Source organism: Salvelinus namaycush, chromosome 34 (genome assembly GCF_016432855.1).
Source record: "Salvelinus namaycush isolate Seneca chromosome 34, SaNama_1.0, whole genome shotgun sequence".
Classification (NCBI taxonomy): Eukaryota; Metazoa; Chordata; class Actinopteri; order Salmoniformes; family Salmonidae; genus Salvelinus; species Salvelinus namaycush.
In genome coordinates this window covers 38,320,147-38,339,598 of record NC_052340.1, presented here as the reverse complement: position 1 = coordinate 38,339,598, position 19,452 = coordinate 38,320,147, and the positions used below count along the sequence as shown (strand labels likewise).

The window sequence follows — 19,452 nt, the reverse complement described above, 5'->3', positions numbered from 1 at the left end:
AAGATGTTTATCTTTCATTTGCTGTATTGGACTTGTTCATGTGTGAAAGTTACATATTTCTAAAAAATATTTTTGAATTTCCCGCGCTGCCTTTTCAGCGGAATGTTGTGGTGGGGTTCCGCTAGCAGAACTTGTGTCCTAGAAAGGTAATTGGTTGCACCAGATCTTATTTAGGGGCTTCATAGCAAAGGGGGTGAATACATATGCACTCACCACTTTTCCGTTTATTTATTTTTTGAATTCTTTTAAACAAGTAATTTTTTCCATTTCACTTCACCAATTTGGACTATTTTGTGTATGTCCATTACAGGAAATGCAAATAAAAATCAATTTAAATTACATGTTATAATGCAACAAAATAGGAAAAACACCAAGGGGGATGTATACTTTTGCAAGGCACTGTACACACACAGGTGCAGACGGAAACTTTGCTAACTGTTTACTTATGTTTACTGTTTTCTTTGTCAAGGTCCCCTGACTATATACTATCTTTCTCAACATCCACTCCCTTTCTTCCCTCCTTCCCTCCATCTCCCCATCTCTCGATCCTTCCTTCCTTCCATCCCTCCTTCCCTCCATCCCACCATCCCCCTCATCTGGTCAGCTGGGAGTGTTCAGGTGCAGAATCTGGCTGTGGTCGACGAATCAGCCCCCGCAGGAACAGAGCTCACACCGGACGAGAATAAAATATTCTGTAACTTTGAGTCACAAAAGGTCATTTGAAAAGTGAAATAACATATTTCACTACTGCAAAAGCTGAAGTGTAAAACATAGGTGTATAGATGTGGATGTATAAATATGGGTGTATAAAAGTTTGCTATTTCCCCTCACCGTCGCCCTTATAGCCCCCCCGCCCCCGATCAGTGTGCAGTGAGAGCTGTCTCCCAGGCACCCATGTAGCCCCCCCCCCGCCCCCGATCAGTGTGCAGTGAGAGCTGTCTCCCAGGCACCCATGTAGCCCCCCCCCCCCCCCCCCGCCCCCGATCAGTGTGCAGTGAGAGCTGTCTCCCAGGCACCCATGTAGCCCCCCCCCCCCCCCCCCCCCCCCCCCCACCCCCAATCAGTGTGCAGTGAGAGCTGTCTCCCAGGCACCCATGTAGCCAGGAGGAAGCGGGAGCCTGTCTGCTGCTTCGAATGCACCCTCTGTGCTGAGGGAGAGGTCAGCACCACCCCAGGTCAGTGAACTGAATATCATTTAAAGAATTTCAGGGTAGCTTTGGGGCTGTGGAAAAGGTTTTCCAAATGATCTTTGTCTGTCTTTCTGTCAAACTTGGCCGAGTGTTTCTGATCTTGTTGCTAGGAGCCCTCATCTGTAAAGTGGTCCTCGGAATCTTCACCCGCTACCGGAACACACCTGTTGTCAAGGCCAATAACTGAGCCGAGCTTCCTGCTTCCGCTGTCACTCAAACTCTACTACTTGTGCTCGCTGTTCGTTGGTCGGCCCCGGCTATGGACGTGTCAGCAGAGACACGCAGCGTTTGGTATCAACTTTGTTCTCTGTGTCTCCTGTATAATGGTGAAGACCACAGTGGAGATGGCTGTGTTTAGGACCACTAACCCCGGGGCGAGTTCAGCTTGGCAGCAGAGAAGAACAGTCCTGGTTCTCACAGCCTGGCTGGTCTTAGCCTCTCCAACTCCACACAAAAACACACGCTACCATAATGATAAGACTGTATATGAGTTTGTGGTGGGGACAATAGCAGGGTTAGGAGTGTTGCTAGGCTACATCGGCCAGGAAACTCCCTGACAACTTCAACGAGGCCAAGTTCATCACCTTCAGCATGCTGATCTTCTGTGCCGTATGGATGTCCTTCGTCCCTGCCTACGTCAGCTGTCCTGGGAAGTACGCAGGCGCTGTGGAAATATTCACCATCTTAGCTTCCAGCTTTGGCCTGGTGGCGCTGTTCGGCCTAAAGTGTTACATCATCCTGCTGAGGCCAGAGAGGAACACCAAGAAGGCTCTGATGGGCCGGGCCACAACTAATACATAGGGAGAATCTTCTTTCAATTCCTTTATTCTTCGAGTCCTCTCTCCTCGCCTTCTTCTCAAAACCCATTGGATGAGAAGGTCATTGGGCCGGGGCATCTGACCCTCTCATCCAATGGATTTGAAAAGGAGAGTGAGGAGAGAGGACGCGAGTCATCAAGGAAATTAAATTGAGATTCTCCCATAGGCTTAATACCATACAAATAGTCTACAGTGGAATCCTCTCCTTGTCTCCTTTAGCTGACAAGGTAAAAATATGTCGTTCTGCCACTGAACAAGACAGTTAACCCACTGTTCCTAGGCCGTCATTGTAAATAAGAATTTGTTCTTAACTGACTGGGCAAGTTTAATAAAGGTAAAATAAAAAAATGTTTTAAAAAAGTTCCTCTCTCCACTGATCTGAAATATGAACACTAGGTGGAAGTATTATGCCTGCTAGGTATTTGCTTGTCACTCTATCAACACAAATAAAGGATAGTAGACAAGTATAGTAACAGAGTATGATGGTCTCAAATTGTTTTAAGTAGCTCTTTTTCCTTCTCCAACATTCTATTTCTTTCACGCCAAGATAGTTTCCACTTCTGTCAGAAAAGGAAAGAGGAACCTTTTATGTGTTGAGTTTGATGACTAGAAATATTTTTATTTATTTTGTCAGTACCCTAGTGATGTGTAGTGATCTACTATTGATTATAATTATGTTCTGTGATTAAATATCAATCAGATTAATACATGATTAAGTTGTTTGGGCTGTTAAGTAGGCTTTTGCGCATATGTGTGTGTGTGGCTTTAATCTTCATTATCCCTGATGAGTGGATCCCTGATGAGTGGATTTCTGCATATATATATTTTTTTAAATCAATCAATTAATTAAAGAATAAAACAGCATAATATTCCTGCTCCATCTAAAGGGTTCTGCTCACGTATTCATTCATCCATGAATTAATTATTCATCAAAGTCAATTTTTTATTTAATAAAACATTCTGACTTCAAAGGAGCTGCTTGAATGTGTTTTTACTGAACCTTGGCAAATGACAAAGATTTATGTAATTAAAAACAGTCTCATACGGGAAAAGAATTACACACTTCATAAAATGTGAAAGAAATTAACATTTTTATTAACGTACGTAATTTAAATGGCTTGGTGTGTGTGTTTTCAGAACTGGCTTTCAGGTGAGAAATGGATGTCATTAAAGTCTATGGATGATGGTAAAGAAGAGTCATGTAGTGATTCAAATGAAGACATACTAAGTCTTGACTCACTGTTGACTCATTAGAAACAGACACTACCAGCAGGGTAGGAAAGTTTGTGTCCATCAACTTGTTTTGGTATTGTCTGAAAAGTTGGTGCTTGTGGGTTTAATACAATGTCTTTATTTGTTCTGCTTTACCATACATGTGATTAACTAAACACATTGAAGACTATATTATATTATAAACTAGGGGGTTTCGATCCCTGAATGCTGATTGGCTGAAAGCCGTGGTATATCAGACCGTATACAACGGGTATGACAAAACATGTATTTTTACTGCTCTAATTACGTTGGTAACCAGTTTATAATAGCAATAAGGCAGCTCGGGGGTTTGTGTCACATGGCTAATATATAAAGGCTAACGACTGTGTCCTAGCACTCCACGTTGTGTTGTGCATAAGAACAGCCCTTAGCCGTGGTATATTGGCCATATACCACACCCACTCGGGCCTTATTGCTTAATTATATAATGGGTTACTTGGTGGTTTCTAATTGGACATCATGTGTTGTTGGTGGTTTCTATTTGTCCATCATGTGTTTGTTGGTGGTTTCTAATTGGACATCATGTGTTTGTTGGTGGTTTCTAATTGGACATCATGTGTTTCTTGGTGGTTTCTATTTGTCCATCATGTGTTTCTTGGTGTTTCTCTCTGGTCTCAGGAGGATGATGAAACACTTTGGAGCAAACAGACAGAACAGCAGCCCAAAGCTGGAAGCTAAGATGGCGAATATCTCCACAGCGTCAGCGTACTTCCCAGGAGAGCTGACGTAGGCAGGGACGAAGGAGATCCATACGGCACAGAAGATCAGCATGCTGAAGGTGATGAACTTGGCCTCGTTGAAGTTGTCTGGGAGTTTCCTGGCCAGGAAAGCTAGGAGGAGACAGAGGGAGGCCAGTAGGCCTATGTAGCCCAGCACCAGAGAGAAGCCGGCCACAGAGCCCATCTCACATTCCAGGATGACCTTAGACCCCTTGAGGCCTAGGTCACGGTAAGGCAGGGGAGGACTTATCGACAGCCACACGGCACAGATGATCACCTGCGATTACAAACACAATTACAAACTCATCTTACTCATCTTATACAGTAAAGTACTGATTCATTCAGTTAGGTGACTTGAAGTTATTTCAATATTAAAGCTCTCACCTGAACACTAGTAAAGAGGAAGACACTCCCTCTCTGCTGAACGGGTCCAAACCACCTCATCAACTGCCCAGCACCGGGCCTGGCTGAGCGGAACGCAGCCAGAACCACGATGGTCTTGACAAGGAGGCAGGAGAGACAGAGCACGAAGATGACCCCAAACGCCGCCTGGCGGATCCGACACGCCCACGCTGAGGGACGCCCAATGAACACCAACGAACACAGGAAGCAGAGCTTGAGTGACAGGAGAAGCAAGAAACTCAGCTCTGAGTTGTTGGCCCGCACCTGGAATGAGAAAAATGGTTAGACATACATGATACCATAGAAGAGTTCTCCATTTTATCCCGTACCCGATTTAACACTATATCAAAGCTCTTACCAGAGGGGTGTGGCGGTGGTACACAAAGAGCATAAACACAGCCGCTGTTGCCACGGTGCCGCACACGGCAACAGTGGTCAGAGTGACGCCCATAGTGTCGCTGAAGGAGAGGAACTCGAGCTGACGAGGGATGCAGGCGGTCCGATTGCTGTTGGACCAGAACTCCAGAGGACAGCGGTCACATTGTAGAGAGCCTGGGAGATTGAGCACGTTACTATGATAATTGAAAAGCATAATTACTTATTCAGTCTAATAAGTATTAATTAAGGTATAATATTTTATTCAAGAGAGATCAGGTCAATAACGGCAAAGCTAATTAAGAATGCCCTTTCATTGTCTTAAATTATATTCTACCCCAACATTACAGTTCACTGACCTGTGGTGTTGCTGACCTCTCCCTCAGCACAGGGGATACAGTCGAAGCAGCAGACAGGCTCCCCCTTCTTCCTGGCTACACGGGTGCCTGGGGGACAGCTGTCACTGCACACTGACACAGGTACCTGTCCATGCCATGAAATGAATTTCAATTGAACAAAACCTTTCAGTTCATGTTTTAAAAATGGTCTTACTTACCATATTAGATCCTGCGTTCCACTGGATGGCTGATTGGTCGATGAGGATATTGGACCCCTCTACTCGGCCAATCGTGACAAGTTTGAGCAACCCCTGGGGCGTGGCCTGCCAGTTCACAAGGTCGTAGACAGCAGGGACGTCCGCGCCCCGGAAATAAAACGGCTCCCCAAGTGGAGTGGTGAAGTTAACCTGGTTCAGGTGCTGCAACAGCTTGGAGGAGAGGAGACACAAACATGACCATCACACTGTTATTATGATGTAATAACTCAAAACCAGGGTAGGGTAGGTTACTTTCAAAATGTAATCTTTTACAGTAACTAGTTACATGTCCAAAATTGTAATCGGTAATGTAACAAACTCAGTAACGTAATCTGATTTACTTTCCCCTTAATGTAAAGATATCATTTAATCGTATTATTATATGTAGTAGAAAACGATAGGTTAGAAGAAGCCTACATTACTAACCCATTGAGTGAAATTTAACATCCATATATGGCCAGCTATGTAAACTTTAACATTGATTTAAACTGCAATAGATGTCGTTAAATTGGTAACATACATTTTTGTCTTCTTCAAATGCCTCTTATTAAAAACCAAAGTCAAAAACTCTTGAATGAGTAGGAGTATAAAAACTTTGGACTGTTACTGTATATATATATATACCAGCAAATATAAATATAAATGAAATATATTAGATTTTTTTAACACTTTAATACTGTATATATATACACACAGTATTAAAGTGTTAGCAAAATGTAATATATTTCATATTTGAGATTCTTCAAAGTAGCCACTCTTTGCCTTGATGACAGCTTTGCACACTCTTGTCATTCTCTCAACCAGCTTCATGTGGTAGTCATCTGGAATGCATTTTAATTAACAGTGGTGCCTTGTTATAAATTAATTTGTGGAATTATTTCCTTCTTAATGCGTTTGAGCCATTCAGTTGTGTTGTGACAAGGTAGAGGTGATATACAGAAGTCCATATTATGGCAAGAACAGGTCACATAAGCAAAGAGAAACGACAGTCCATCATTACTTTAAGACATGAAGGTCAGTCACAAAAACTACCAGGCGCTATGATGAAACTGGCTCTCATGCAGACCCCCCGCTGTGTCTTTGTGAGACGCAGAGTAGGTGAGCGGATGATCTCCGCATGTGTGGTTCCCACCGTGAAGCATGGAGGAGGAGGTGTGATGGTGTGGGGGTGCTTTGCTGGTGACTGTCTGCGATGTATTTGCAATTCAAGGCACACTTAACCAGCATTGCTACCACAGCATTCTGCAGCGATACGCCATCCCATCTGGTTTGCGCTTAGTGGGACTATCATTTGTTTTTCAGCAGGACAATGACCCAACACACCTCCAGGCTGTGTAAGGGCTATTTGATCAAGAAGGATAGTTATGGAGTGCTGTATCAGATGACCTGGCCTCCCCAATTACCCAACCTCAACCCAATTGAGATGGTTTGGGATGAGTTGTACCTCATAGCTAAGGAAAATCAGCCAACAAGTCCTTAGCTTATGTGGAAACTCCGTCAAGACTGTTGGAAAAGCATTCCAGGTGAAGCTAGTTGAGAGAATGCCAAGAGTGTGCAAAGCTGTCATCAAGGCAAAGGGTGGCTACTTTGAAGAATATCAAATATGAAATATATTAGATTTTTTAAATACTTTTTTGGTTACTACATTATTCCATATGTGTCATTTCATATTTTTGATTTCTTCAATATCATTCTACAATCTGGAAAATAGTAAAAATAAATAAAAACCCTTGAATAAGAAGGTGTGTCCAAACTTTTGACTGGTACTGTGTATATATATATAATTTATATGTCAAAAAATGGATGTAGGAACTACAGCAGGGCTGCCCAACCCTCTTCCTGGAGATCTACTGTCCTGTAGGTTTTCAGTCCAACCCTCTTCCTGGAGATCTACTGTCCTGTAGGTTATCAGCCCAACCCTCTTCCTGGAGATGTACTGTCCTGTAGGTTTTCACTCCAATCCTCTTCCTGGAGATCTACTGTTCTGTGGGTTTTCAGTCCAATCCTCTTCCTGGAGATCTACTGTCCTGTAGGTTTACAGTCCAATCCTCTTCCTGGAGATCTACCGTCCTGTAGGTTTACAGTCCAACCCTCTTCCTGGAGATCTACTGTCCTGTAGGTTTTCAGTCCAACCCTCTTCCTGGAGATCTACTGTCCTGTAGGTTTTCACTCCAACCCTCTTCCTGGAGATCTACTGTTCTGTAGATTTTCATTCCAACCCTCTTCCTGGAGATCTACCGTCCTGTAGGTTTACAGTCCAACCCTCTTCCTGGAGATCTACCGTCCTGTAGGTTTACAGTCCAATCCTCTTCCTGGAGATCTACTGTCCTGTAGGTTTTCACTCCAATCCTCTTCCTGGAGATCTACCGTCCTGTAGGTTTTCAGTCCAACCCTCTTCCTGGAGATCTACTGTTCTGTAGGTTTACAGTCCAACCCTCTTCCTGGAGATCTACTGTCCTGTAGGTTTACAGTCCAATCCTCTTCCTGGAGATCTACTGTCCTGTAGGTTTTCACTCCAATCCTCTTCCTGGAGATCTACCGTCCTGTAGGTTTTCAGTCCAACCCTCTTCCTGGAGATCTACTGTTCTGTAGGTTTTCAGTCCAACCCTAATTTAGCGTATCTGATTCAGCTAGTTAAGGTCTTGTTGAGAAGCTAATTAGTAGAATCAGGTGTGTTAAATTAGGGTTGGACTGAAAACCCACAGGACGGTAGATCGTCCCGTGTATTTATTAGAGGTTTAACTTCGCTCTTTTGTTCGGGTTACATCCCTGTGTTATTGTATACGTGTTTGTTTTGAGCTTCGTCCCCGTGCCTTTCATGGCAGGTTGTATTTTTACTTGAAGTATTAAAACCCCCTTTTACGAATTCCTGCGCCTGTCTCCAATCCTTTATACAACGTCACATTAGGCCTATGAATTTATTTAATTTATCTGCATAAATTAGATTGAGGAATAAAAAAAACACTTTTGAACCATAAGCTGTGATCCGCAATATGTAGCTGTTGCAAGAGTGCATTTTTCACAGGCTGTCCCACTTGTTTCAAAAACAATGATTGATAGGGAAACTTAAACTTCTTGAATTCAATCATTATTGGGTTCAAATACGCATTTAGATTTGTGAACAGCCATCCACAACAATCACAATCCGTAAGGCGCAAATAGCTAAATGAGAGAGCAGCACTATGTAGATATCAATAATAAGTGATATCCGTATCGCCGTAGACTTAATTTAAATGTGCGCCTTTTTTCCATGCTGGTTTGAAAGTTATTAAGAAACCAGAGAAGTGTAAAATACTTTTTTTCCTCAAACATAATTTCTGAATTTAAAAGTAATCTTCGAAGTAATCGTCTAGTTTTTGAAAAGTCTCTGTAATCTGATTACAATATTTTTTTGCTGGTAAATGATTACATTTACCGTTTTTTCGTAATCAATTACATATAACGAATTACATTTAATCCGTTACTCCCCAACCCTGCTCAAAACATATCCCCATAGCAACTATTAAGTGGATATGAATATTTCATAATATTAATTAACATTTGCATAAGCAATTCTAGTGAACATGCAATAGATGTGTGTGTACCTCTGCTGGGCTGATGTTGTGAGGAGGGGAGCAGGTGAAGCTGTTGCCCCAGGTAGGGCTGTCTCTCTGGGGGCAGGACAGCAGGCTGTGGAGAGCGTGGGCCGCAGCATACACAGCCAGGTACACGTTATAGGTTATTCTCAGCTGAGAGGTATCTGTGAAGGGGCTCTGCACCACCTCCAGAGTCTCTGCCCCACTGCAGGAGGCCAGGCGTGGACGGGGGGAACTGGAGGTGGGAGGAGCGGGGTGTGATAGTGACTCCGAGGGGGTTGGAGGAAGGGGAGAGGGGAGCAGAGACGTGTCGTGTGCATCTGCTGCTCCAGGGCTACACTTAAACTCCGTTTCCCAGAGTTCCTTCAACAGCACGTCTCTGGGACGCCTAGACGGGTGGAGACTTCGAAGGTGGGCCTCAAAGCCAGGCATAGGTGCACTACGGATTGCCACACCCACAACGCCCCGAGAGACATTAAAGAGGGCGGGGTTCCGTAGCAGTTGTCCACTGGTGCTCCATGCCTCACTGGCCAGAAACTGCCTGTCCGTCACGTTTCTCCTCCCCAGCTCCAGGAGTAACGCCCCCATGTCAGTGTACCAGAGGAAGACTAGGATCACCCGTGCTGTCGAGGCCTGGACCGTGTCTGCTGCTCGCACCACATCCCTCACCAGGTTCGCCCGGTTGAGGGTCTCAAAGAACGCCAGGCACACCCCCGTTCCCCGAACCGCCGCCTCAAACACCTGGGGATCAAATATGAAGCACAGGGAGCGTGACAAATAGTCAAAATACTGATGTAGAAGTTATAAATAAAATACAACAGTATCCAGTATTAGAAATACCATCAATTTCTTTGCAATTTTGTAGTATGTAAATTCTACATTTCTGTAAACAGTGACCAATAATTAATAAAGTCAAAGTTAATATAAAGAAACATATAACTAACTAAATAATAATAAATAAAACAACAGACATGTGTCTTCAATAAAGAAGAGCAGCAACCAACAACAAAATGAAAAGATAAAGAAAGACCTGTATGGCCTGACGACCGTAGTCATTGTCTGCAGCGATAGCCCCGACCCAGGTCCATCCCAAGAGCCAGGTGAGCCGGGCCATAGTGAGGGCTTGGTAGACATCACTGGGGATGGTCCTGAAGAAGTTAGGGAACTCCTGTCTGTCACTGAGACAGCCACAGCTGGCCTGGTAACTGATCTGAGGATAACACCATTCAATCAATAATTTCTCACTAAATACTAGACCAGCTGAATTATAATTAATTAAATCATTATGGCAATCTTTCTAGGTATGAATTATTTCCTGGTTGTAGAGAGAGACTGAGAGCAGATCAACACAATAACGTTAATCACATTTTAATGAAGTACTAAATACCCTCTTAAAATGTCTCATTAAATACTAGACAATCTGAAATATGATGAATTAAAGCAATATGGTAATGTTTCTAGCCACAGTATTTCCTGGTTGTGTAGAGAGAGGGAGAGAGACTGACCACAGGCACAGAGAGGGGCCCCAGGGTCCTGGCCAGGATGATGGCCTGAGTGGACGATGCATCACCAATGACCAGAGGAACATGGAAGTCACTTGATGGCCACGCTGGACAGGATACACATAACATATAAACATGATTCTATAATCAGAACGACACGATAGCATACATGAGCTATTTGCTATTCATTTAGTGTAGGATTCTTCACAATATTAATGGCTATTTGGTGAATACTTTTCAATCCATTTTAATTTTAGGTAAAGGTTATGCTTAGGTTGAGGTTAGAATCACATTTGAAGTTAGAAAGCTCTGTAGTTTCACATCTGAGGTTCCCCCCTGACACCAGGGACAGTGCCCCTCGCAGGCTCCAGGGGTGCTGACCACAGCTGTCCAGGACACGGTAGCCCAGCCGGACTCCTGGCAGCAGGAAGGGGTTACGGTTAATCTCGTCCACTGCGAACACCAGTGCGTGCACCCATCTCAACGGTTCCTCCTGGAAACTGAGAACAGGGATGTGAGATGAGAAGGTAAACATGAGAGATAGAAAGAGAGGGAGAGGGAGAGATAGAGAGAGAGATAGAGAGAGATGACAGATCAAAATTCAACATGTGTAATTGAGCATGGTGTAACCTTGTAATCAGATTAATGTGATTGATCATGAGGAGAAACAACATTAAACCTTAATAAACAGCACTAAAAAACGGATTTAATGTTGAACATCAATCTTATCCATCTAGACTGAGAATCAAATTGACAATGGAAAAATACCACACTCTATAACAGCAAGATTATTGAAGTGTTTTGCATTTTCAAGAAATATGCCTTCCCTCATTGTACTCAGATAGAGAGAGTACCGTGCTAAACATCTGAGGAGAAAACAATGGCAAATAAGTTAGACAAAAAAACAAAGATCATAATTAAACGTTAATAGTTTTTGCAGACAATTTGTTAATATCAGATTTAAAATTGATTTCAAAACGACGAACATTTGATTTTTGAAGTGATTACGATTCTGTGTAAAAAATGTAATAATCAAAAAGGAACATGTTCCATTCCAGTAGTGTGAGACGGGAAGCAGTGGAAGGACAAAACATCTTCTGAAGACAACAACGTTCAGATCATATCATTACATGAACAAAATAAAGTCTTCAAAGAAAGATGACTCAAATGAAGGAAAAGCACCCCTGCTAAAATGAAATGCTGTTACAAAATAAAAAATAAATAAAAAATGACTTAACATCAAAAGAATAAACAAAGATAGAATTTCACATCCTTTGAAAACAAAGTCACAAGAAAAGGTCAAAGAGCGATTAAAAAAAAAGAGAACAGAAATAACCGAAAAGGAACTTACTTGACACAGGACTGCAGGTCAGGGTGTTGGCTGAAGCTCAGGTCTGGAGCAGGGGGGAGGATATGGATAGGGAAGACAGCCCCGATCACCACATCACCTTCCTGGGATAGACCAATGTCATCCAGACCGACTGAATGGTCCCACCGTGAACACACGGTTGCCTGAGCCATCCCTACCCCATGCTTGACCAGCCAGGGCAGTAGCAGGGGAATGGCCGGTGTCAGCCAGCTGAACCAGGAGGACATGGGGGAGCTCCTCTGAACACAAAGGCAGGCAGGAAGTTGACCAGACCAGACCAAAACCACCCCCAATGCAGTTTCTATATACTGGTACAAACATGAAACGCTACAGCACAGTGATATTGATAAAACGTACAGATGAGTTACAAGAGTGTAAAGATTGTGATCAGAAATCCTCCCTGTCTGAACATCCAGCCTGTTAACGGACTTCCTCTCTGTTAAGATGAAGCACAGATCAGCCTCAGTGGTTCTCCGTCAGGTGAACACAAGCTTGAGCTGTTTGGGCAGTCAACAAGTCTCTATATCCCAGCTTTGGGTCTGACAGCAGCCTTCCCTGATCTGGCCCAGTGGAGGGTAAGGGAGGGTATTTATAATGACCAGAGATCATAGAGAATACATGGAGTAAACAAGATGACACACTGAAAAGCTAAATCACAGGCCTCCTGAGTGTTAGTGACAATAGCTTGACACAGAAAGATAAGTAAGGGTGACAGGGGGACTTCTTATTTTGAACAATATGTTTTGTTGAGGATTTAGATGGTCACAGGTGTGCTATCTCTCATCTCCATTTACTGCTCACTTCACAAGCAATTACATCCTATTATCTACCCATTATCCACACACAGCAAGATACAATAACACAGGTATTGAGGAAGGGGAGGCTGTGTCTGTGTGTGTGTGTGTGTGTGTGTGTGTGTGTGTGTGTGTGTGTGTGTGTGTGTGTGTGTGTGTGTGTGTGTGTGTGTGTGTACATACCCATGGCAAGATCACTTGTATACCTCAGTAGTTACAACCTCGTTAAACAATTAAAAGAGTGTGAGAGAGACCGCTGAAGAGAAAGATAGTGGAATATAAAGACTGAGACACTGACACATCAAGATAGAAAATAGAGGACAAACAGACACGATTGCCGTGTAAAAAGTTTCAGAATTTTATTGCATCGGTAGGAAAATGCTCACATTAATCTTCTGAGCGACCATACAAAGAAAATAAGATGGGTTTAACACTGAAAATAAGATGGGTTTAACACTAAAAAGAAGAATAAAATCATGCAGCCTGGTCCAGACCAAAAGCCTTACCTACCTATTCCACTGTGTTTCTGTTCTTGTAACCATTTCAACTGAAGGAAGACATCTAATAACCAGACCAAACATTTTTTTTTATTTTGTTTCTTTTCAGTCTGAGTTAAAGTAATTATAAAAATAAAAGCATTTAAACTCATAAAGTATGTGATAGCGTTTAAAATCGTAGAAAGCGAAAAGTCCGAGCAAGCAAGTCTATGTACTGAGTGTACTGTATTGTACTGTATTGCAATGTATTGCACAGTCTATGTACTGTAGTGTACTGTATTGTACTGTATTGTACTGTATTGTCTATGTACTGTATTGTACTGTCTATGTACTGTATTGTACTGTCTATGTACACTATTGCACTGTATTGCACAGTCTATGTACTGTATTGTACTGTCTATGTACTGTAGTGTGCTGTCTATGTACTGTATTGTGCTGTATATGTACTGTATTGTACAGTTATGCACAATCTATGTACTGTAGTGTACTGTCTATGTACTGTATTGTACTGCATGGTACTGTCTATGTACTGTATTGTACTGCATTATACTGTCTATGTATTGTATTGTACTGTCTATGTACTATCTACGTACTGTATTGTACTGTCTATGTACTGTATTTCAACCAATCCCACTATTACTTGTTCTGTACAAAGACAGTAGTGCACTGTGATGTCGACAGATAGATGCATAGTCATGCTGGACATGTCCACGTTTAACATGCTGAAAACAGCTGTACAGTAACACCACCGTCTGTACAGCTGTACAGTAACACCACCAACACTACATAACACCACCGTCCATTAAAAAACAAATGTACAGTAGAATATTTACAAACAACACTGACATAGAGAACACTTTAGAGGAGAAAGGAAGACTCGAGGAAGCTCTCTGATGAAACAGATCGCGTTCCTTAAAAGTGCTCCTCACTGGGTACACACACTGGTTGAATCAACGTTGTTTCTGGGTCATTTCAACTGAAATGATGTTGAACCAACGTGGAAGAGACGTTGAATTAACGTCTGTGCCCAGCGGGCCTCTGATAATACCAATACACATTTCAAATGTACAAACACCAAGACAACACTTCCCTTCAGAGTAAAACACATTTGGAAAGTTTCCAATTTTTTGCTTCATTGTAGGTGGAGTTAGCTTGAACAGGAAGTAGAATTACAGGAACAGGCAGGACAGGAAACAGGTACAATCAAAGTAGGAAGTGGTTTACAGTCTTTTCCAAATTACATTTACAGAACATTCTGATCAGGACATTTTTACATTTACAGACAAAATGTCAGACCTAATCAGGTAGTTGACTTTATACCTATATTATTGGACAGACCAACCAGGATATATATTTTTGTTTTTTCTCGGTTGTAAGCAGGAAGCTGATTTTCTGTGTTCTGGAAGTACATTATGCATCATTCTATGTAGGTGATAACCAGGAAGTGGGTTCAGAGTCTGAGCAGGAAGTAGACTTCCGGTTCTGATCTTATACATGAGTCTGTGGGCAGCAGAGAGTCATCATGATAATGATCACCATAGTGATCTCCAAATCCATACCCTAGTGTGGTGCACGCCCCCTCAGGTAGCCCCCTGTCCTCCAGCTGGTCCAGGTAGCCCGCTATGTAGGAGCCTGTGGAGTGTCTGTTAGCTGGGGGGTTCTGACCTGCTGCTACTTTAGTACGCAGCACTACCCCTCCCACGCTGGAGGGGGCGCTCATGTCCTGGGACTTCAGAGCCTCCTGCAGCCTCTCTCGAGCGCGATTGTTGATGTGACGGACACGGCTCTGGCTCCGAGAAGAAAGGCGGCGGGAGAGGAGAGGGGGGGAATCCTCCTGGGCATCGGGGACAAAGTTTGAGGGGGGGCAGGGGCGTGATGGGGGAATGAAGGGTTTGGGGGGTAACTGAGGTAACTGGGGCAGCTGGGGAGACTGGGGTCTGTCCCGGTCTCTGTCATCCCCCTCCAGGGTGACTAGTTTGCGGAGCTGCTCAGTGAGGGGGTCTGCAGACTGCAGCCGTTGGGACAGACCCCCTAGGCCCCTCATCCTCCTCCGCTCCTTCATACAGGGTGTGATGAAGCTGCGGCTGATGATGTTGTACTTGCTGTGGAAGTTGCAGGAGATGTCCTCTGATGTCAGGTCACCCAGAGACTTGGACTTGCAGGGGCTGGGGGCTGTGGGTGGTCTGGGGATAGGTAGAGGAGGGGCAAGGGTGGGGCCCGAGAGGGGCAGCGGTGGGGGGCCAGAACGGGGTTGGAACTGGGGCTGGGCCTGGGTGTGTGATTGGGGTCGGGGTTGGGTGTGTGATTGGGGTTGGGCCTGGGGAAGGGGCTGGGTATTTGATTGGGGCTGGGGTTGCAGATGGGTGTAGAGGGATGCCGAGGTAGCAGAGGGCCTGAAGCAGTTGTAGTCTAGATGGCTATAGGCCACATCACAATCTGAGATAGGGGAGTACAGGCCTCGGTCTCTGGGGAAGCTAACATACCTTGAACCAGACATACTAGACAGACCAGGCAGACATTCAGAGGAGGACAACCCATTCTGGAAGCAGGTTGATGCTTCACCCTGATCCTGACCTTCCCCTGTCCCACCCTGGTAGCCCCTGGCCTGTGGCTGGGTGTGCCCACTCTGGTAGCCCCTGGTCTGGGCCTGGGTGGGTCCACCCTGGTAGCCCCTGGTCTGGGCCTGGGTGGGTCCACTGTAGCTGTGCTGCTGGGTGTAGGCTCTGGTAATGTCTCTGCTGTTCTCAAAGGAGAGCTCAGCCCTGCTGTGGGTGGAAGGGTGGCTGTTCAGGCGGAGGGTGCTGGGGATGGGGGGCCTTTTGAAGAGGGAGGGCTGGGTTTGAGGGGTTATTGATGGGGTGTTGCGAGGGGAGGGCTGGTGTGAGGATTGTTTGAGGGGGGAAGGACACTGGGAGAGTTGGGGTGCGTACCGGGGAGAGGGGTTTAGTTGGGTAAACTGGCTTTGGGGAGCAGCGTATTGTTTGGTTGGGCTGGTAGCGACCCAGGTACAGTTGTGTCTCGGTAAGGTGAGGGAAATCTCCAGTGGATCCTCGTCCACGTTAATCTCCACCTCCATCAGATGACTTCGTGCTGAGTCCTGGCACAACAGCAACCGGTCGGACACTGTGCTGTTGACAGACGGGCACCTGTAACCCCATGACAACCCCCACTCTCCCCCTGACCACAGCCCTGTAGGATCACTGACACCCCCATAGCCCTGTCCTGGCTCCTCCACCTCCACTACACCCCTCCGTGAGCCCACCCAGCTGCCGTTGGCCTCTGTCCCCAGGCAAGGAGGCACCTTGGCTGGGGAGGGCTCCAGGCTGCCCATAGGTGTGCTCTCCTCAGAGTCAGCCTGGATGTTGCCTATGGTCTGCTCCCTCAGGTTGTAGACAGAGACGGGAGACAAGACCTCCTCATCCAGGATGGTATAGACCTCCTCCAGCTCCGTGGTCTCAGGACTGGAGAAGAGAAGGGGGGCAGGGTGGTCTGCGTGGGAGGTCTTGGGGTGGGGTAGGAGTAGGTTCTGGTTCGCGTGGTTAGGGGTCTGGCTTGCCTTTCGAGGAGTGATAGGTCCGTTCATTGCCTTGCGGGGGGAGGTGGTGGTCTGTGGGTCTTTAAATGGGATGGTACAGTCCACGGTGGCCTTATAGGGTGTGCTGGAGTCCTGGACAGTGGGATGGAACAGACAGGACATAACACTGAGGACGTGGGGGTCAGAGTTCGTGGTGATGTCATTCTGGTCAGCGGTGAGGTCAAACTGGCCAATCAGAGCGGAGATCGAGCCGCAGCTGGTGTCATTGCCGAGGGATACGGCATCAATGAGTCGCGAGATGGTGCTGTCCTGCCGGGAGACGGGGCTCTGCAGATTGGACCGATCCACGTTGAGTGGGGAGGGGGGGGGCACAGAGGAAGAAGAGGAGGAGGAAGGCGCTGACGTGTTTGTTGTACTATGTAATGTTGTCTCTGGTCTGCTCTCAGTAGGTACGTGTAAACAGTTGCTCTCTGTCTTTGTTGACCTGCTCAGGTAACACAACGTCCTTTGGCGAGAGGAAATGCCCTCAGCTTTGATGGGTGGGTTGACTCTGTCCTTTAATTGCTCTTTGGAGTCACCATCTACACTTCCTCCTCCTTGGCCAATGACCAGGTAGGAGGTCTCGTCTAATTGGTCAAGCTCTGTGGTCCTATCCCGTGTGTTGTTGTGATTGGTGGAAGGGGTGGACACACTGTGTTCAAGGGAGGTGGATGATTCGATGAGGAGTTCCACAGAGTGGGACCTGGGCCGGTCAAAGGGGGATGTTCCTATGTAAAACAGAGAAGTTAGACAGTCAATAAATGTTCAAACATTTTCACAGCCGTACGTAGAACACCAAGCCAACCAACAACCAACCGACATAGTCCGTCCAACACGAGCCAATAGCAACACAGAGACGAATGGAATGTACCACCAAATACGACTGTGAGAGGAGGTTGGAAAATGAGGCTGTGCAGGTAACAGAAGGAACATCCATTTTGGGGGGGAAACATCCATTTTTTGGGGGAAACATCCATTTCGGGAAGAGATGGTCAAATGGGATCAATTTTGACCAAAAAAAGGAGAATTCTGATTTTGAAATAGTACTTTTACAAAGTTACATCAGTGGGATGATGTAATACTGGGATGTTTAAGGATGAGGCAACCTTAGGAGGTGTCTTGGTTTACCTGGCGCGATATCCTAGTCAGTTCTCTACTAAAGAGAAGCACCACAGAGTGAAGAAGGAACAGAAAAGGCATGTTAAAGCATTGAGGAACAATAGATTGCCTGGATGTGTCAATTGAAACAGATTTTTCTTCTTCTATGTTTTGGGAAAAAAGGACAGGTTAGAAACAAAACAACGGTTTGACATTTCCACAAAAAACCCATCGCACTTGTTTGTTTCAATGAGAGCGCAACACAACCAATGACAACTTCAACTCTAAGCGTGATGTCACATGTAGCAACCAAACCAGACAAGACTAGTTGCTCTGCTTTTACAGGTAAACCAGGATCATGTATTGCTCTGAGAAATAGGTAACATGATGCTCTAACCTCATTCAAACAGAGAAAATCACTGCTGTTGCTTCTTAGATGTCAATTTGAACATATTACTTGTTACAGAACATATTGTTTTTATTATCATGGTTGATGTAAGAGTGTGTTAGGTCTCCAGAGGAGGTCTACCCACCGATGAGTGTGTCTGCACCCAGGTCAGTCTGCTCCTGTTCGGGGGAGCAGAGGGAGAGCTGTCCCTGCAGTAGCCTCTCCAGAGGCATGGAGACGGGTCTGTGGGAGAGGGGGGCGTGAGGTGGGGGGCTCCTCTCCACCCTTACCCTCTCCCTGTCCCTTTCACTGTCCTTGGAGCCCTCCCTCCCAGCCCCTTCCCCGGCCCCCACTCTGTCCTTGCCGTCTGATATGGAGGCCTTGCGGTCTGATATGGAGGTGGAGGACTCAGCGAACTTCATCTTGGTTTTCTTGCGTCGGTTGGCGGGGGCGCTGGCGGTGCGTCGGAGGAGGAGGTCACTGATGGAGCGTTTCCTGAGGGCCGAACCACAGCTGGTGTCTACTGACGACTTAGAGGACCTGTTGAACAAGCCTCTGATGCCTCGCAGCTGACGACCCTGGTGGATGGAGAGAGGGAGGGGAGAGAGAGGGAGGGGCAAAAGGGAGGAGGAGAGAGGGATAGGGAGACAGGGAGGGGGAGAGAAGGACATGGAGATAGATAGGGAGAGAAAGTGAGGGGGGAGAGAGAAGGACATGGAGAGAGATAGGGAGAGAGAGTGAGGGGAGAGAGTGACGGGAGAGAGAGGAAGTATGAAGAGATAAGGGTGAGAGAGAGAAATTGTGTTTAGCTTTTCGCATGAAAAAATGAATTGCATGATGCGAGGGAGAAGGTTAAATAACATTTGTCATGCTTTTCAAGCACAGTATTCCAACCACAATGCACACAATATAGACTGAAAACACAGTAACACACTTCACACTTCACAAAACTAAATGTTTTCAGCAAATCAACACAAATTCTTTACATTCATTCAAATTAATTCAAATTAATTGCAGAGCTGGCATTTCCCCTTCCCCCCAGGTTAATCACAGGCAGAACACATGGGGAGAATCTCAAATGCATTTCCTTGATTCCTTGCGTCATCGCTCCTCGTCTCCTTCTCAAAACCCATTGGACGAGAACGTCAGAGGTCCTTGCCCTCTGACCTTCTCATCCAATCGGTCTTGAGAAGGAGGCGAGGAGAGAGGATGCGGGGAATCAAGGTAATGCATTTGAGAATTTCCCCATGGGTAAAAATGGCACACGTCATGACAAAGACATCC

General features: G+C 45.4%; 2 protein-coding genes across 2 annotated transcripts in view; both read right to left on the bottom strand.

Moving 5' to 3' along the window:
• Positions 1-3,853: 3,853 nt before the first annotated feature.
• Positions 3,854-12,044, bottom strand: LOC120028790 (extracellular calcium-sensing receptor-like). Its single transcript, XM_038974031.1, has 11 exons — positions 11,800-12,044; positions 10,770-10,948; positions 10,452-10,555; positions 9,977-10,156; positions 9,287-9,687; positions 8,956-9,151; positions 5,333-5,542; positions 5,136-5,259; positions 4,760-4,953; positions 4,384-4,665; positions 3,854-4,276 (listed from the first exon to the last, which is right to left on the bottom strand). Exons 1-11 carry the CDS (start codon positions 12,042-12,044, stop codon positions 3,854-3,856), a joined length of 2,538 nt encoding a protein of 845 aa, XP_038829959.1.
• Positions 12,045-14,558: 2,514 nt separating this feature from the next.
• plch1 (phospholipase C, eta 1) overlaps positions 14,559-19,452 on the bottom strand; it is a 146,030-nt gene continuing 141,136 nt past the window's right edge. The window contains exons 21-23 of the mRNA XM_038973714.1: positions 18,314-18,746; positions 15,012-17,410; positions 14,559-14,927 (exon numbers count right to left, since the gene is read on the bottom strand). Of these exons, the coding sequence (XP_038829642.1) occupies positions 14,559-14,927; positions 15,012-17,410; positions 18,314-18,746 (3,201 nt within the window). The remainder of the gene's footprint in view (positions 14,928-15,011; positions 17,411-18,313; positions 18,747-19,452) is intronic.

Coding starts and splice junctions, on each gene's coding strand:
- LOC120028790 (XM_038974031.1), bottom strand. CDS start 12,044: ATGTCCTCCTGGTTCAGCTGGCTGACACCGGCCATTCCCCTGCTACTG. Junction 10,949..11,799: donor GACCTGCAGTCCTGTGTCAA/GTAAGTTCCTTT, acceptor CCCTGTTCTCAG/TTTCCAGGAGGAACCGTTGA. Junction 10,157..10,451: donor GGCCCCTCTCTGTGCCTGTG/GTCAGTCTCTCT, acceptor TGTTATCCTCAG/ATCAGTTACCAGGCCAGCTG.